General features: G+C 36.9%; 1 protein-coding gene across 2 annotated transcripts in view; it reads right to left on the reverse strand.

Annotated features, from left to right (window-relative positions):
* Positions 1–16,002, reverse strand: part of SCFD1 (sec1 family domain containing 1) — a 114,194-nt gene that overhangs the window by 51,779 nt on the left and 46,413 nt on the right. For both annotated transcript variants that reach the window (XM_055291592.2, XM_055291594.2), the window contains 4 exons: positions 9,474–9,613; positions 6,549–6,639; positions 5,939–6,012; positions 4,861–4,942 (listed from right to left, as the gene is read on the reverse strand). In XM_055291592.2, the coding sequence (XP_055147567.1) occupies positions 4,861–4,942; positions 5,939–6,012; positions 6,549–6,639; positions 9,474–9,613 (387 nt within the window). The remainder of the gene's footprint in view (positions 1–4,860; positions 4,943–5,938; positions 6,013–6,548; positions 6,640–9,473; positions 9,614–16,002) is intronic.

The following is a 16,002-nucleotide window of genomic DNA, read 5'->3' on the forward strand; positions in this document are numbered from 1 at the left end:
CAAAAAACATCAGATTCTCATAGTAACTAATCTTATTTTGAGACGAGAAGAGATAAAAGACAAGTGATAGCTCATCCACTGTGAACTTTCTGATACAGAATATATTTTTCCTCTGTCTTGAAGAAAAGATACCAAGGTAGTAAGAACCTTCACTTGATATGTATACTGGACAAGAGATCATTTTAAACAAATCAGCACAAAATCCAGCCACAGAAATGTTCTGACTTCTAGTTCAGTAAAAGACCTCGAATGAGATCAGGAGCAATAGTGATCAGTTAATCAAAGTCAGTTAATGTTAAAAAAAAAAAAAAAGTCAGTTTATGTGCAGGATCTATGTTGTATGTTTAACTTAAGACCTAAAATATACAGTCTGTCAATCACTGATCTATGTCCAAGACTTCTTCTTTGAGTACTGAGATTCAGTGACTGACATTTTTTTTCTTTCTTGCATAAAGCACACCTATCAGAAATCACCCAAGATTTCCAGGTTCAGTTCTTTGGGAGTGGAATAAAAAATTTTAGAGACATTGCAAAGCAATTTCAGTACAATATAGTATTTTCTGAGGTTTTCCCATCTTTTATGGTTAAGGTTTTCACCCACACCTAATTCAAACAATATTTAAACCATCATGTTCACTGAGTCTGCAACTTAGTTTTATAGAAACAATCTTTTCATACTCATACAATTGACATAAATGCAATAAAACACAAAAAATCCAACCGTGAGAGCAGAAAAAGGCATAGGATAATAAGGAAATTGTTATGAGTTGTCAACATGCTAATAATGTGGCTACTGGCCACTATCGTTTACAGAGGGCATCAGTTAATTTGGTGTGATGACTAAGTGGAGATCAGTTAAGAGAGTTTCTACTTTATTTTGAAAGCTTATCTTCCCCATAAAAATATAAGGCAGTTGAACCAAAAAATAAAAATAAAAAGTCAGTCCTCAGAAAGAACACTAGTGAAAAGCTAGCATTGCCAACAAGCGTTAAGCCTTCTTTAGAGTACAGACATCATCACCTAATCAGATGATGTCTTTAGATCTAATTCAGTCCCTATAACACTGTCTGTAAGAACAAGTAAAACAAAAATGAGGATCCAGTAACAATTAAGCCTTGCCTCACAAAGTTTATTGATAGCTTATTCTTTACCAGCTATATCCGGTTGGTTGGAGCATTCAGATGTGGGTGCTTTCCTCTAAGGTGGGAACACTGGGGGAAAGAACACATGATATCATTTCTCTCTCTCATCTCATCAACTATGCCTTACAAGTAGGCTTCTTTTCTTTAGGTATCTGGAGCTAAAGAGTACTTTATTCAGGTTTGCTACATAGATGAGCTAAGAATAATTAAAACAGGCTGTCTACAAATTATGTAAATAATCCCAGAAGCCATTCTCTAACAACCAGCAAGTGGGAAAGTTGCATTTGTATTAGGGATGAAAAAACAACTAAAGAAAGGGTTTAAAAATATAGATGACTCAAAACAAGTGAGTATTCAACAATTTACTCTTTATTAGACCCAACTTACCCAAATCACTAAAATCCTCAGAATATCAATAAAGTGAAAATGTTTCTTAAAGTTATGACAAACTGGTGTGCTCTAATTTTCCACCAAAACATCAATTGCAGGCTAACTGCCAGGATTTCTAAAAAGATTAATTTCTTCTTTAGAAAACGACTGAAGGAAATGCAAGAAGCAGCTATACTCTAAACAAAAGAAGAAATATGTAAAACTAATACAGTCAAATACTAAGAGAAATGCTGAGACCTCTGCATGACACAATCTTCTAGCTAATAAAAACTATTTACGACCGGGCGCCGGTGACTCACGCCTGTAATCCTAGCACTTTGGGGGGCCGAGGTGGGCGGATCATGAGGTCAAGAAATGGAGACCATCCTGCCCAACATGGTGAAACCCTGTCTCTACTAAAAATACAAAAATTAGCTGGGCGTGGTGGTGTGTGCCCGTAGTCCCAGCTACTCGGGAGGCTGAGGCAGAAGAATCGCTTGAACCTGGGAGGTGGAGGTTGCAGTGTGCTAAGAGCGTGCCACTGAACTCCAGCCTGGTGACAGAGTGAGACTCCGTCTCAAAAAAAAAAAAAAAGGTGCTTAGGTGAATACATGTTCACAAAGAAGTAAAGCTCAGATGGTCAAGAAATTCTGGTGAAAAGAGATTACAGAGCAAAATATTTCTTTAATTAACATTAACATAGCCAGCAGTAGATGGTGTAACATAGTAATGGTATAAATAAACATGCTGCTTAAAAGTAAATAAGGATGGAAATTTAAGAGTTATGAAAAATATAAGAAGAAATTCTGTAACTAGGAATAATGAGGAATAATGAGAAATAATGAAAGCAATACAGTTTATCTGCTAATTTTGACAAGGAAGAACTTAAAATATTTAAAATAAATATGCTTCTTTATCTAGGATATAAAAAAAACTTCTGATTTTTAGTTGGGCTTCTTAGAATGACCCAACTAGGAGTAGTGTGTTCTACAGATGACATTATTTTCCCTCTGTAAAGCGAATGTCCTCAATAGCACGCTTTGTTTAAATCAGATCTTGTGATGAAAAAGGATCATTAGCAAGATAATGATTCAATAATATTTTTCTGGCTGGGTGTGGTGGAATGCATTAATAGTCTTAGTTACTAGGGAGGCAAGGCAGGAGTTGAGCCCAGGAGGTTAAGGCTGCAGTGAGCTATGATTGTGCCACTGTACTCCAGCCTGGGTGACAGGGAGAGACCCTGTCAAAATAAATAAATAAATAAATAAATAAAATCTATCTTTTACATAAAATCACTCAATATCTTGAATGACAGATTAGTTTCTTGGCATTAGATGCTCTGCCAGAGAATTAGCAACCCTAAAGGAAATACTTTCTTTTATAAGACCAAGAGGTCTTCAAGCAGAATTGTTTAGGTTGGGCATGGTAGCATATTAAACTATCTCAGACAGATGTCCTCTGTTAGCAAAAACTGATCTGAAAAACTCACCTAAAATCATTAATGTAAAATTACAATAAGCACCATAAAAAATTTCATAAGTAAATTATGTCTTATAAATCATTTTTCTCCTAGATATCTATAATTTCCAGTTCCACTTTTATTTCTAGAACTCATCATCTCTTATCCTCCACAGTCTTATTTTAAAACATAAATCAGATCATGTCATTAACCTCTAATGAGTTATCATACTTAAATTTCTACTTTTTTTGATTCCATATCCTAGCACCACTCTTTCCCTCCTCAATAAAGCACATTTGTCTTCTTCTAGGTTCTCAAACACACCAAATTTGTTTGTCGTAGGGCCTTTGCACTTCTTATTCCCGCTGCCTGGCATGGTTGGCCTTGAGATCTTCACTAATTGGCTCCTTCCTGTGATTCCTGTCTCAACTCAAACATCACCTCATGAAAGGTGATTTCACTCACATACTCCAGAGTAGGCCTCTCAGCCATTCTCACATCCCATTGCCTCACATCACTCTACCCTGTTTTTGTTGTTCTCATATCACTGAAATGCCTGAAGTTATCTTGTTTTCTAATTTGCTTACTCTGTTTACTGTCACTGCAATATAAGCTTCAAGAGAACAGATAACTTGTCTGTCTTGTTTACTACAGTATCTTCAGGGCCTAGTACAATATACATAGAGCCACTCAATAAACATGATTGGATAAGTAAATTAACCAAAATTTTCTCAAACTATAAGTTCTAGTCTCTGACCTGAAGGAAATTCTCAATATAGCTCTCTGTTGTATTTCACCTGGTGAGATATCTATATATCTATATCTGTATCTGTATCACCTCCACAAGAGACAATGACCTCAGGTAAACAGATTTGAACAGCCTTTTGCCATTTCACAGATATGCTACATATAAAAGTGAAAACATCAGCAGAATCACCTACAGTTCTGTTTCTATTCCTGTATGAACCTGAAAAATATCAAGTACCAAGATGTGAAACAAAGAAAAAAATTAAGTTGTTGGTGTAACTGAAATTAGGCAGGTTTAAACTGCATGCTGCATGATGCCCATTATCTATGTTAGTGCCTTTCTAATGCTTTTATGGCTTTTAAAATTATTTAAATAACACCTTTAAGTCCCTTCTCAATAAATCCCAGGTGTTATCAACTTCTCTGACAGCCAGCAATTATATTCAGCTTTTTAAACAGTTTCAAATGCATCATATAAAATGGAAAAGAGGGGTCAATATTAGCCAAGTTTTAGCATATGGTCAATTTGCCATGGAAATTCAGCTCCAAGTGTGGAGAACAAATAACAGCAGAATACTGAAGGACTGATTAAGTAAGCTGATAATGGGGCAATCATGAACATGGTAATGAGAAAAAGAACTATAACAACATATAGAACTCCCAACATATTTGTTTCAAAATCACAGTTCAATGATACACAGTAAGAAGCTTCGATGTTAACAGATTCATCTACATTTAAGTTCAGAACAAAGTCACATAAATAAAAGTGATGTTATTAATGGATATTTTAGATAGAACTCTGGTAAAAGAGATTTCCAAATCTGTATTACTGATGCTGAGATACAAGTCTACTATTAATACAGTAGTATGTACAGCGGCGATATTGAGGCAGTGCAACATAATAGAAATATCATAGATTCCCACTTCTATTTACTAAACATGTGACCTTGGAAATCACTTATCTTTCTGGATTCCTAGGTTTCTTTATTTGCAAAAAAATAACTATAATACTGCTGTCTTCCATAATTATACTTCATGTTACAGTGGGGGCTCAATAAGATAATGAATACTAAAGCATCTTACAAAGTATAAAACCCTATGTAAATGCAAGTCATATTGTGGCGGGAAAAAAGTTAAATTTACCTTTATATGTTCTAAAACAGCAGTGGCAACATTTGTGTGGAGATCAATAAGTCTTTTTTTCTCAAGGAGTTCTGGCAAAGAACTGCAAGTATCAAAAAATTAAATATTAATCAATAAATTTTCTAAAATGATATAGACTTTATCCCATGCCTGGTGTTTCCCCTGTAGAAACTCAGAACAGTGAAACAGTGACAAGATGACAAGTTAAACTGTCAACTCAATTAATCTCTAGGCTTGAACACCTACAGTATTTATTAATACAGGTGAAATGCTTCTTATTTTAAAATAATCTGGCTCCCAAATATCATTATTTCTACCATTTTACTTTCTGATTCCAAATTTTGGAGGTTTAAATAAAATCAAATTAATGGAAACATGCTTTATCTGTATTTCTAAAACACATTTCCTTCTTCCTTCTTTTTTTTTTTGAGACAGAGTCTCTGTCACCCGGGCTGGAGTGCAATGGTGCCATCTTGGCTCACTGCAACCTCCGCCTCCCGGGTTCAAGCGATTCTCCTGCCTCAGCCTCCCGAGTAGCTGGGACTACAGGCGTGCACCACCACTCCCAGCTAATTTATTTATTTATTTTTTAAGTAGAGATGGAGTTTCACCATGTTGGCCAGGAGGGTCTCAATCTCTTGACCTTGTGATCTGCCCGCCTCGGCCTCCCGAAGTGCTGGGATTACAGGCGTGAGCCACCGCACCTGGCCTCCTCCCTCCTTAATGTCATTCAAAGTACAGAAAAAACTGCTTAACTTTCAGTTAAGAAAACAGTATCAATAATAAAATTAATAATCACTTGCACTACTTTATCATTAATAGTATTTTCCTCTTAAAATTACCCCATTACACAGTTCTAACTGGTGAAAGAACGAATAATCTCCTATATTTAAGAGGGAACTAAAATCAGCTTAAATATTTAGTTAAATACAATTTAGTTCTCTAAATTCAAAGTTATATTTGCTATTGCCTACAGTTTCCTACTAGTTAAAAACATTAACAATTTTTTAGTTAAATTAAAAAAATAAATAAATCCTATCAACAGAAAGACTTCAAAGAGGATATATTGCTCACTTACCTAACAGCTGATGTTAGCTTAGCGGTATTGTCAGAAAGCATACTTATGGCTCCTTCATCTTCCCCTTCTAGTCCCTTGTAAAGAAAAAAGGTCTCAATAGCTACTCAAAAATCGCAGGCCCAAGCATAAAAATCAACACATTCCTAAGATTACTGATATACAGTAAGATTTTTAAGTCACCTAGAATTCTCCTCTGAGGTGCAAGCATATATATTTTGACAGTTACATATAAGTTCTAGTAATCAATCGCCAGTCTAATGGTTAGATGTCTAAATGATCAGCTGGCATTTTTGGATAAGGAGAAAGGCCCAGAGATGTGCCACAGGTCACATAGCAATAAATAGTAGAGCTGAAATCTGAAGTTACATCGAAGTATGGTAGAATGAGCAGCATTGGAACACATATATTTTTTCAAATCATATTTATATTAATATTTAATTTTTTTCTCAATATTTAGATTTCTTTTTGATCACTTACGCAAGTTGAAAATATTTTTGTTATAAAAGCATTAAATGGCCTTCAATTTTTATAAGGAAAAAACCCAAATCTCTTTATCTAACAGATAATCTTCCTCTTTCTTATAATTCTTAGAAAGCAAATAGAATCTTACCATAATGCTTTTAAGTCGTTTGACCTCATCTTCCTGTGCTCTGTAAGATTCTAGTTCTTGCTGAACTGATTCTGCAACTTCTGGGAATGGACTAAAACAGTATTGCACAAGAACTATGAGTATGACATTAAAAGACCGATTTTTGTGTAAATTCTAAAATATATACAATGAACATTTATTATTTTAAATATACTGATTTGGATTTGAATATATGTTATATATAACAAAGGCAGAAAACATTCAGCATAAATACAACTACATATCTTTCTGATATCTATATATTTCTTTAAAATGCATATAATACTTATACATCTAAAATTTAAATTTCATTTCTATTTTTCATTAACAGTATCATACATTCTCTTCACCTATGTTTTTAGAAGAAAAGTAAAATATTTACATGACTGAAAATCAATGGTATATCAAATATCAATTAAATATTCCTATCCAAATTAACACATGTCAAAGGGTCCATGCAACTACAAAGATAGCATTTAAAAATATCACCTGCAAGTAACTGTGAAAAAATTCTTGTAACTCAGAACTCATAATATCCCAGAACACTACTGGTAAAAATAGCACTTGGGCCACAGTTTTGGTGGCCTAATATCTGATGTCTTCTACCAGGACATTGTGGTTTAGCAGTAACTTACAGAGACTTTAGGCAGAAGTGATCTGCAATCATGAGCAGCTCAGGTAGAGAACACTGTACTAATCTTGACAAATTCTAGGTGAATACATGTTGATCATGAAATGTTTCTTAAAATGAGTATTTTTCATCTACAGCCTAGGGGGAGGCCAGAAGCCTTTTCTCCTTTAAGAAAAAAGAGGTCGTGTCTCATTAACAATGGAACAAAAACCTTTCCCCCCTTCCTCAGCTCTGACATCTGAAAATACCTCATTAATAATGAGCACATTTTATCCAATGGAGACTAGCAGAAAAGACAGGAGTTCAGAAAGGATTCTGAGGAACATAGTCCAACTTTACCTCACAAGCACAGGCATTTACTCCAGCTCCAGCTGAGTCTATGTTGGCAAAAAATAGCACTGAGGCCTCAGCATCGTACTGGGGAGTCAGAAACCCTTGTTTCATCTAATTATAATGGAAACTTCCTTTACAGGCAAGCTCTTACCCTCTCAGGGCCCTAGCTTTATCTGTAAAATGTGCGGGTTGAACTGGATAATCCTCAAAATCTCTGATATCTTTAGGTCTCAGAGTTAACAGAGAATAATTGCTCATATTTATTAAGCGATTTTACTATACATCAAACACCATGCTAAGAATTTATTTTATTTTTTTTTAAGATGGAGTTTCGCTCTTGTTGCCCAGGCTGGAGTGCAATGGCGTGATCTCGGCTCACTGCAACCTCATTTAATCCTGATGAATCTGTTGAGGTAACTATCATAACTATTCAAGGTTAAGACTGGGTGCTTTATGGTCTGCAAGACCTGGGTTTCATCCCTGGCTTTACCAACGAAAGCTGGATGACTTGGGCAAATTACTCCTTTAAATTCATTATCTCAATCTTCTTAACAACCTTCTGAAATAGGGCACTAGATAGAATTATTATCTCCCTATTTTACTGATGAGGAAACTGAAGCTCAGAGAGATTTAAGTCACTTGTTTATGCTATCTCCAAGTGTCTTTGTGCCCATGTTACTATTGTAGTAAGATGCAGAGCAAAAGAGCTATTCCTACTTAATGAATATGAGGTTAAAATTCTTACTGTTCAACTGACCTCTTAAATTATTCTTAAACTTATGTTCTAAAAAAAATTCAAAATTTCCATATTTGAATAAAGAGACTTTTTTCTTAAGCTTTTATTAGGGAATGCCAACTTCAAAATATTCTGTATTCTCTATAAATAATGCCTCTCCAATAAAAGTAATTTCTTGTCCTTCACCATTCTGGAGGGAAATGTAGATTATGGAATTCCAAAGGGAAGAGTATTATTTAGAAGTCAAATTAATCAAAATTAATTAAAATAGTACCTAAAACTGCCATAGTGAGAAAGAGAAAGACAGTGACTTTTCTCTGCAGAGAAAGTCAAATCTTTGTTATGGCGATTTGATTTTCCAGCTTAAAAAAAAGTTGTAAGTAAAAAAAAGATAAAACATATTAAAAACCCAGCATGTTGAACCAAGTCTATATTCTACTTCTCTTTAAACAATAAATATAAGCCCAAAAAGAACAGCTATATTAAGGAAACACACACATTTTGAAATATTTTTTAAAAATCATATTTTCATAATTGTTGATGAACAGTATTCTTTTTCTCTGAGGAATAATATTTTTGTTTAGAATGATTGCTCTAGCCATAATGATCACTAGATAACTTTTATAGCAGTAACTGAGCCCATGGAGTACCCTAAACTTTAAGGGGGCATAGCATCACATGGGATATGTATATCTGCCCACAGTAAATCACATGGCAAATTAATGCAGTTTTATCACTCATTATTTCTAATGTACTTTGAATAAATTTCTAGGCTTCAGGCTTAGGTACTCTCTCCACAAGTATTTAAAGCAAGGTTTACATGAGGGCAACATGGAACAAAAAGGAAAAAATCACCCCCAAAATCACAAAAGCCAATTTAAATGAAAGGCAGAGATGGTCTTAGAGTCAGTGGAGACAGCAACAAAATTGAAAAAGACTATCTGTAGTATCTTCAAAATCATATAGGATGATCTCATTGAAAGGAGAAGTGGTCCCTATAAAACAACAATTAACAAAAAACTTAGGAATCAGTGAGAAATGGAGAAATAAAGACAAATATCTATGGACTATCTAATTACAGCCCCCACTCATTGGGTGAATGAACCTACATGACCCTTTTGAATTTTTTCTCAAATTCATTAAGGTGGATGACACCTTAATTTCTCTTTAAAAAAATGAATCTTTTACTTATTGATATTTTGCTTACCTTCCTTTATGTTTTTGCCAAAATTTATCAACTGGAGTTAAATCATAAGACTTCTTGTTTTTTCTCTTTGGTCTAGCACCAGCTGGAGAGTTTTCCACTCCTGAAGATTCTTCCAAATTAACCCTGTTTAAATGGAAATCCTAGGAAAAAGTAGTCTTGTGTTAAATAACTGTTTCCTAAGTCTAATAAACATAGAATCTTGTTGACCTTTCTAATGTTTCCAAGGACAAAATATAGATTTGAAATTTAAAAGATCTCCTCCCAATCTTTTGTTACATACAAATGTAATTTTGTTTCTGTATTTTAATGAAAGTATTAGATGTATATTAAAATTTCAAAAAAGAGAAAAACATGTTAATATGCTTTTGTATCCTTCTAGAAAAATATTGATGCATATAATAGCACATATACATCCTCTTAATTTTATTTTTTAAAATGGGATTACAGCGTACATGTTATATCTTTTTTCATCTAATAATACATTTTACAGCTCTTTCTGTATCTGTATATGTATGTTTACTTCATCTTTATCCTAACTACACAGTAGTCCAATGTTTGGCTAAATCAACTTATGCAACCAGGCCTCCTGATTCTTGGTCATTTCCAGTAACAAACGTTATCTTAAATATTTTTAAACTCTTAGAGAGTCAACTTCTGATGTGTCACTTGAGTGATGAATTGCAATTTTAAAAATTACAATAGATGCTATAATAATAAGTGACGCACCTCTTTCACATAAACTTTAAGAGCCAGGCCAGTAGTGGCTAAACTTTCTTGCCTAGGACTAATTTTATTCACGTGAGGCTTGATTTTTGTAACTTTTCTGTAAAAAAAAAACAACCCCCCCCGCCCAAAACCCAAAATCAAACCAAACAAAACCCACAAAAAACCATTAGGCAAAAATAAAAGTGTCTTTTTTCTTTCCCCCAACTTCTTGCACTACATCTATGGGTTCCCTCACAAATAGCAGCATTTTATGGTTCAATGCCAACTAAAGAATAATGAGAGATAAAACATGGCTATCAACAAGTAAATGATTGATAAAGAAGGAAGATACAGTATGGAAAAATTATCCAGCATGACTGAAATATAATTATCTTAGTTCTAAGGTATCTGTATATATTTTAAATTAATGATTATTCTAGGTCTTAGCAGATTAAATATACTAAATGCAATTCAATCTCCTTTAGATAAAACAAGGTTATCAATACTGACTCTAGGTCCTTAACCCAAACCTTGTAACTTTCTCAAATCTTTTATAATAGTTTGCCATTTTTCTCTTTGACATAAAAAGCAGGATTTGAAAAATTACAGATGTCTACATACCCAGTAATGGGATGGCTGGGTCAAATGGTATTTCTAGTTCTAGATCCTTGAGGAATCACCACACTGTCTTCCACAACGGTTGAACTAGTCTACACTCCCACCAACAGTGTAAAAGCGTTCCTATTTCTCCACAGCCTCTCCAACACCTGTTGTTTCCTGATTTTTTAATGATCACCATTCTAACTGGTGTGAGATGGTATCTCATTGTGGTTTTGATTTGCATTTCTCTGATGACCAGTGATGATGAGCATTTTTTCATGTGTCTGTTGGCTGCATAAACGTCTTCTTTTGAAACGTGTCTGTTCATATCCTTTGCCCACTTTTTGATGGGGTTGTTTGATTTTTTTCTTGTAAATTTGTTTACATTCTTTGTAGATTCTGGTTATTAGCCCTTTGTCAGATGGGTAGATTGTAAAAATTTTCTCCCACTCTGTAGGCTGCCTGTTCACTCTGATGGTAGTTTTTTTTTTGCTGTGTAGAAGCTCTTTAGTTTAATTAGATCCCATTTGTCTACTTTGGTTTTTGTTGCCATTACTTTTGGTGTTTTAGTCATCAAGTCCTTGCCCATGCCTATGCCATGAATGGTATTGCCTAGGTTTTCTTCTAGGGTTTTTATGGTTTTAGGTCTAACATTTAAGTCTTTAATCCATCTTCAATTAACTTTTGTATAAGGTGTAAGGAAGGGATCCAGTTTCAGCTTTCTACACATGGCTAGCCAGTTTTCCCAGCACCATTTATTAAATAGGGAACCCTTTCCCCATTTCTTGTTTTTGTCAGGTTTGTCAAAGATCAGATGGTTGTAGATGTGTGGTGTTATTTCTAAGGCCTCTGTTCTGTTCCACTGGTCTATATCTCTGTTTTGGTACCAGTACCATGCTGTTTTGGTTACTGTAGCCTTGTAGTATAGTTTGAAGTCAGGTAGCGGGATGCCTCCAGCTTTGTTCTTTTGGCTAAGGACTGTCTTGGCAATGCGGGCTCTTTTTTGGTTCCATATGAACTTTAAAGTAGTTTTTTCCGAGAGATACCTGAGGTGGAGCCAAGTTGGCCGAATAGGAACAGCTCCGGTCTCCAGCTCCCAGCCCCAGCGACACAGAAGACGGGTGATTTCTGCATTTCTGCTTGAGGTACCGGTTTCATCTCACTAGGGAGTGCCTAACAGTGGGTGCAGGACAGTCGGTGAAGCGCACTGTGCGCGAGCCGAAGCAGGGCGAGGCATTGCCTCACTCGGGAAGCGCAAGGGGTCAGGGAGTTCCCTTTCCTAGTCAAAGAAAGGGGAAACAGACGGCACCTGGAATATCGGGTCAGTCCCGTCCTAATACTGCGCTTTTCCAACGGGCCTGGAAAACGGCACACTAGGAGATTGTGTCCCGCACCTGGCTCGGAGGGTCCTATGCCCACAGAGTCTTGCTGATTGCTAGCACAGCAGTCTGAGATCACGCTGCAAGGCGGCAACGAGGCTGGGGGAGGGGCGCCCGCCATTGCCCAGGCTTGCTTAGGTAAACAAAGCAGCCAGGAAGCTCGAACTGGGTGGAGCCCACCACAGCTCAAGGAGGCCTGCCTGCCTCTGTAGGCTCCACCTCTGGGGGCAGGGCACAGACAACCAAAAACTCAGCCAGAACCTCCACAGCCTTAAATGTCCCTGTCTGACTGACAGCTTTGAAGAGAGTAGTGGTTCTCCCAGCACGCAGCTGGAGATCTGAGAACGGACAGACTGCCTCCTAAAGTGGGTCCCTCACCCCTGAGCAGCCTAACTGGGAGGCACCCCCCCAGTAGGGACAGACTGACACCTCATTCAACCGGGTACTCCTCTGAGACAAAACTTTCAGAGGAACTATCAGACAGCTGAATTTGTGGTCTCACGAAAATCCGCTGTTCTGCAGCCACCGGTGCTGACACCCAGCCAAACAGGGTCTGGAGTGGACCTCTAGTAAACTCCAACAGACCTGCAGCTGAGGGTCTTGTCTGGTAGAAGGAAAATTAACAAACAGAAAGGACATCCACACCAAAAACCCATCTGTACATCACCATCATCGAAGACAAAAAGTAGACAAAACCACAAAGATGGGGAAAAAACAGACCAAAAAAACTGGAAACTCTAAAAAACAGAGCACCTCTCCTCCTCCAAAGGAACGCAGTTCCTCACCAGCAACGGAACAAAGCTGGATGGAGGATGACTTTGATGAGTTGAGAGAAGAAGGCTTCAGACGATCAAACTACTCTGAGCTACGAGAGGAAATTCAAAACAATAGCAAAGAAGTTAAAAACTTTGAAAAAAAATTAGAAGAATGGATAACTAGAATAACCAATGGAGAGAAGGGCTTAAAGGAGATGATGGAGCTGAAAGCCAAGTTTCGAGAACTACGCGAAGAATGCAGAAGCCTCAGTAGCAGATGCGATCAACTGGAAGAAAGGGTATCGCTGATAGAAGATGAAATGAATGAAATGAAGAGAGAAGGGAAGTTTAGAGAAAAAAGAATAAAAAGAAATGAACAAAGCCTCCAAGAAATTTGGGACTATGTGAAAAGACCAAACCTACGTCTGATTGGTGTACCTGAAAATGATGGGGAGAATGGAACCAAGTTGGAAAACACTCTGCAAGATATTATCCAGGAGAACTTCCCCAACCTAGCAAGGCAGGCCAGCATTCAGATTCAGGAAATACAGAGAACGCCACAAAGATACTCCTCGAGAAGGGCAACTCCAAGACACATAATTGTCAGATTCACCAAAGTTGAAATGAAGGAAAAAATGTTAAGGGCAGCCAGAGAGAAAGGTCGGGTTACCCACAAAGGGAAGCCCATCAGACTAACAGCTGATCTCTCAGCAGAAACTCTACAAGCCAGAAGAGAGTGGGGGCCGATATTCAACATTCTTAAAGAAAAGAATTTTCAACCTAGAATTTCCTATCCCGCCAAACTAAGCTTCATAAGTGAAGGAGAAATAAAATACTTTACAGACAAGCAAACGCTGAGTGATTTTGTCACCACCAGGCCTGCCCTAAAAGAGCTCCTGAAGGAAGCACTAAACATGGAAAGGAACAACCGGTACCAGCCCCTGCAAAAACATGCCAAATTGTAAAGACCATCGAGGCTAGGAAGAAACTATAGCAACTAACGAGCAAAATAACCAACTAACATCATAATGACAGGATCAGATTCACACATAACAATATTCACGTTAAATGTAAATGGGCTAAATGCTCCAATCAAAAGACACAGACTGGCAAACTGGATAAGGAGTCAGGACCCATCAGTGTGCTGTATTCAGGAAACCCATCTCACGTGCAGAGACACACATAGACTCAAAATAAAGGGATGGAGGAAGATCTATCAAGCAACTGGAAAACAAAAAAAGGCAGGGGTTGCAATCCTAGTCTCTGATAAAATAGACTTTAAACCAACAAAGATCAAAAGAGACAAAGAAGGCCATTACATAATGGTAAAGGGATCAATTCAACAAGAAGAGCTAACTATCCTAAATATATATGCACCCAACACAGGAGCACCCAGATTCATAAAGCAAGTCCTCAGTGACCTACAAAGGGACTTAAACTCCCACACAATAATAATGGGAGATTTTAACACCCCACTGTCAGCATTAGACAGATCAACGAGACAGAAAGTTAACAAGGATATCCAGGAATTGAACTCAGCTCTACATAAAGTGGACCTAATAGACATCTACAGAACTCTCCATCCCAAATCAACAGAATATACATTTTTTTCAGCACCACACCACACCTATTCCAAAATTGACCACATAGTTGGAAGTAAAGCTCTTCTCAGCAAATGTAAAAGAACAGAGATTATAACAAACTGTCTCTCAGACCACAGTGCAATCAAACTAGAACTCAGGATTAAGAAACTCACTCAAAACCGCTCAACTACATGGAAACTGAACAACCTGCTCCTGAATGACTATTGGGTACATAATGAAATGAAGGCAGAAATAAAGATGTTCTTTGAAACCAACGAGAACAAAGACACAACATACCAGAATCTCTGGGACACGTTCAAAGCAGCGTGTAGAGGGAAATTTATAGCACTAAATGCCCACAAGAGAAAGCAGGAAAGATCCAAAATTGACACCCTAACATCACAATTAAAAGAACTAGAAAAGCAAGAGCAAACACATTCAAAAGCTAGCAGAAGGCTAGAAATAACTAAAATCAGAGCAGAACTGAAGGAAATAGAGACACAAAAAACCCTTCAAAAAATTAATGAATCCAGGAGCTGGTTTTTTGAAAAGATCAACAAAATTGATGGACCGCTAGCAAGACTAATAAAGAAGAAAAGAGAGAAGAATCAAATAGATCCCACAGAAATGCAATCTACCATCAGAGAATACTACAAACACCTCTATGCAAATAAACTAGAAAATCTAGAAGAAATGGATAAATTCCTCGACAAATACACCCTCCCAAGACTAAACCAGGAAGAAGTTGAATCTCTGAATAGACCAATAACAGGTTCTGAAATTGTGGCAATAATCAATAGCTTACCAACCAAAAAGAGTCCAGGACCTGATGGATTCACAGCTGAATTCTACCAGAGGTACAAGGAGGAACTGGTACCATTCCTTCTGAAACTATTCCAATTGATAGAAAAAGAGGGAATCCTCCCTAACACATTTTACGAAGCCAGCATCGTCCTGATACCCAAACCTGGCAGAGACATAACCAAAAAAGAGAATTTCAGACCAATATCCTTGATGAACATTGATGCAAAAATCCTCAATAAAATACTGGCAAACCGAATCCAGCAGCACATCAAAAAGCTTATCCACCATGATCAAGTGGGCTTCATCCCTGGGATGCAAGGCTGGTTCAACATACGCAAATCAATAAATGTAATCCAGCATATAAACAGAACCAAAGACAAAAACCACATGATTATCTCAATAGATGCAGAAAAGGCCTTTGACAAAATTCAACAACCCTTCATGCTAAAAACTCTCAATAAATTAGGTATTGATGGGACGTATCTCAAAATAATAAGAGCTATCTACAACAAACCCACAGCCAATATCATACTGAATGGGCAAAAACTGGAAGCATTCTCTCTGAAAACTGGCACAAGACAGGGATGCCCTCTCTCACTGCTCCTATTCAACATAGTGCTGGAAGTTCTGGCCAGAGCAATCAGGCAGGAGAAGGAAATAAAGGGTATTCAATTAGGAAAAGAGGAAGTCAAATTGTCCCTGT

Source organism: Symphalangus syndactylus, chromosome 9 (genome assembly GCF_028878055.3).
Source record: "Symphalangus syndactylus isolate Jambi chromosome 9, NHGRI_mSymSyn1-v2.1_pri, whole genome shotgun sequence".
Lineage (NCBI taxonomy): Eukaryota > Metazoa > Chordata > Mammalia > Primates > Hylobatidae > Symphalangus > Symphalangus syndactylus.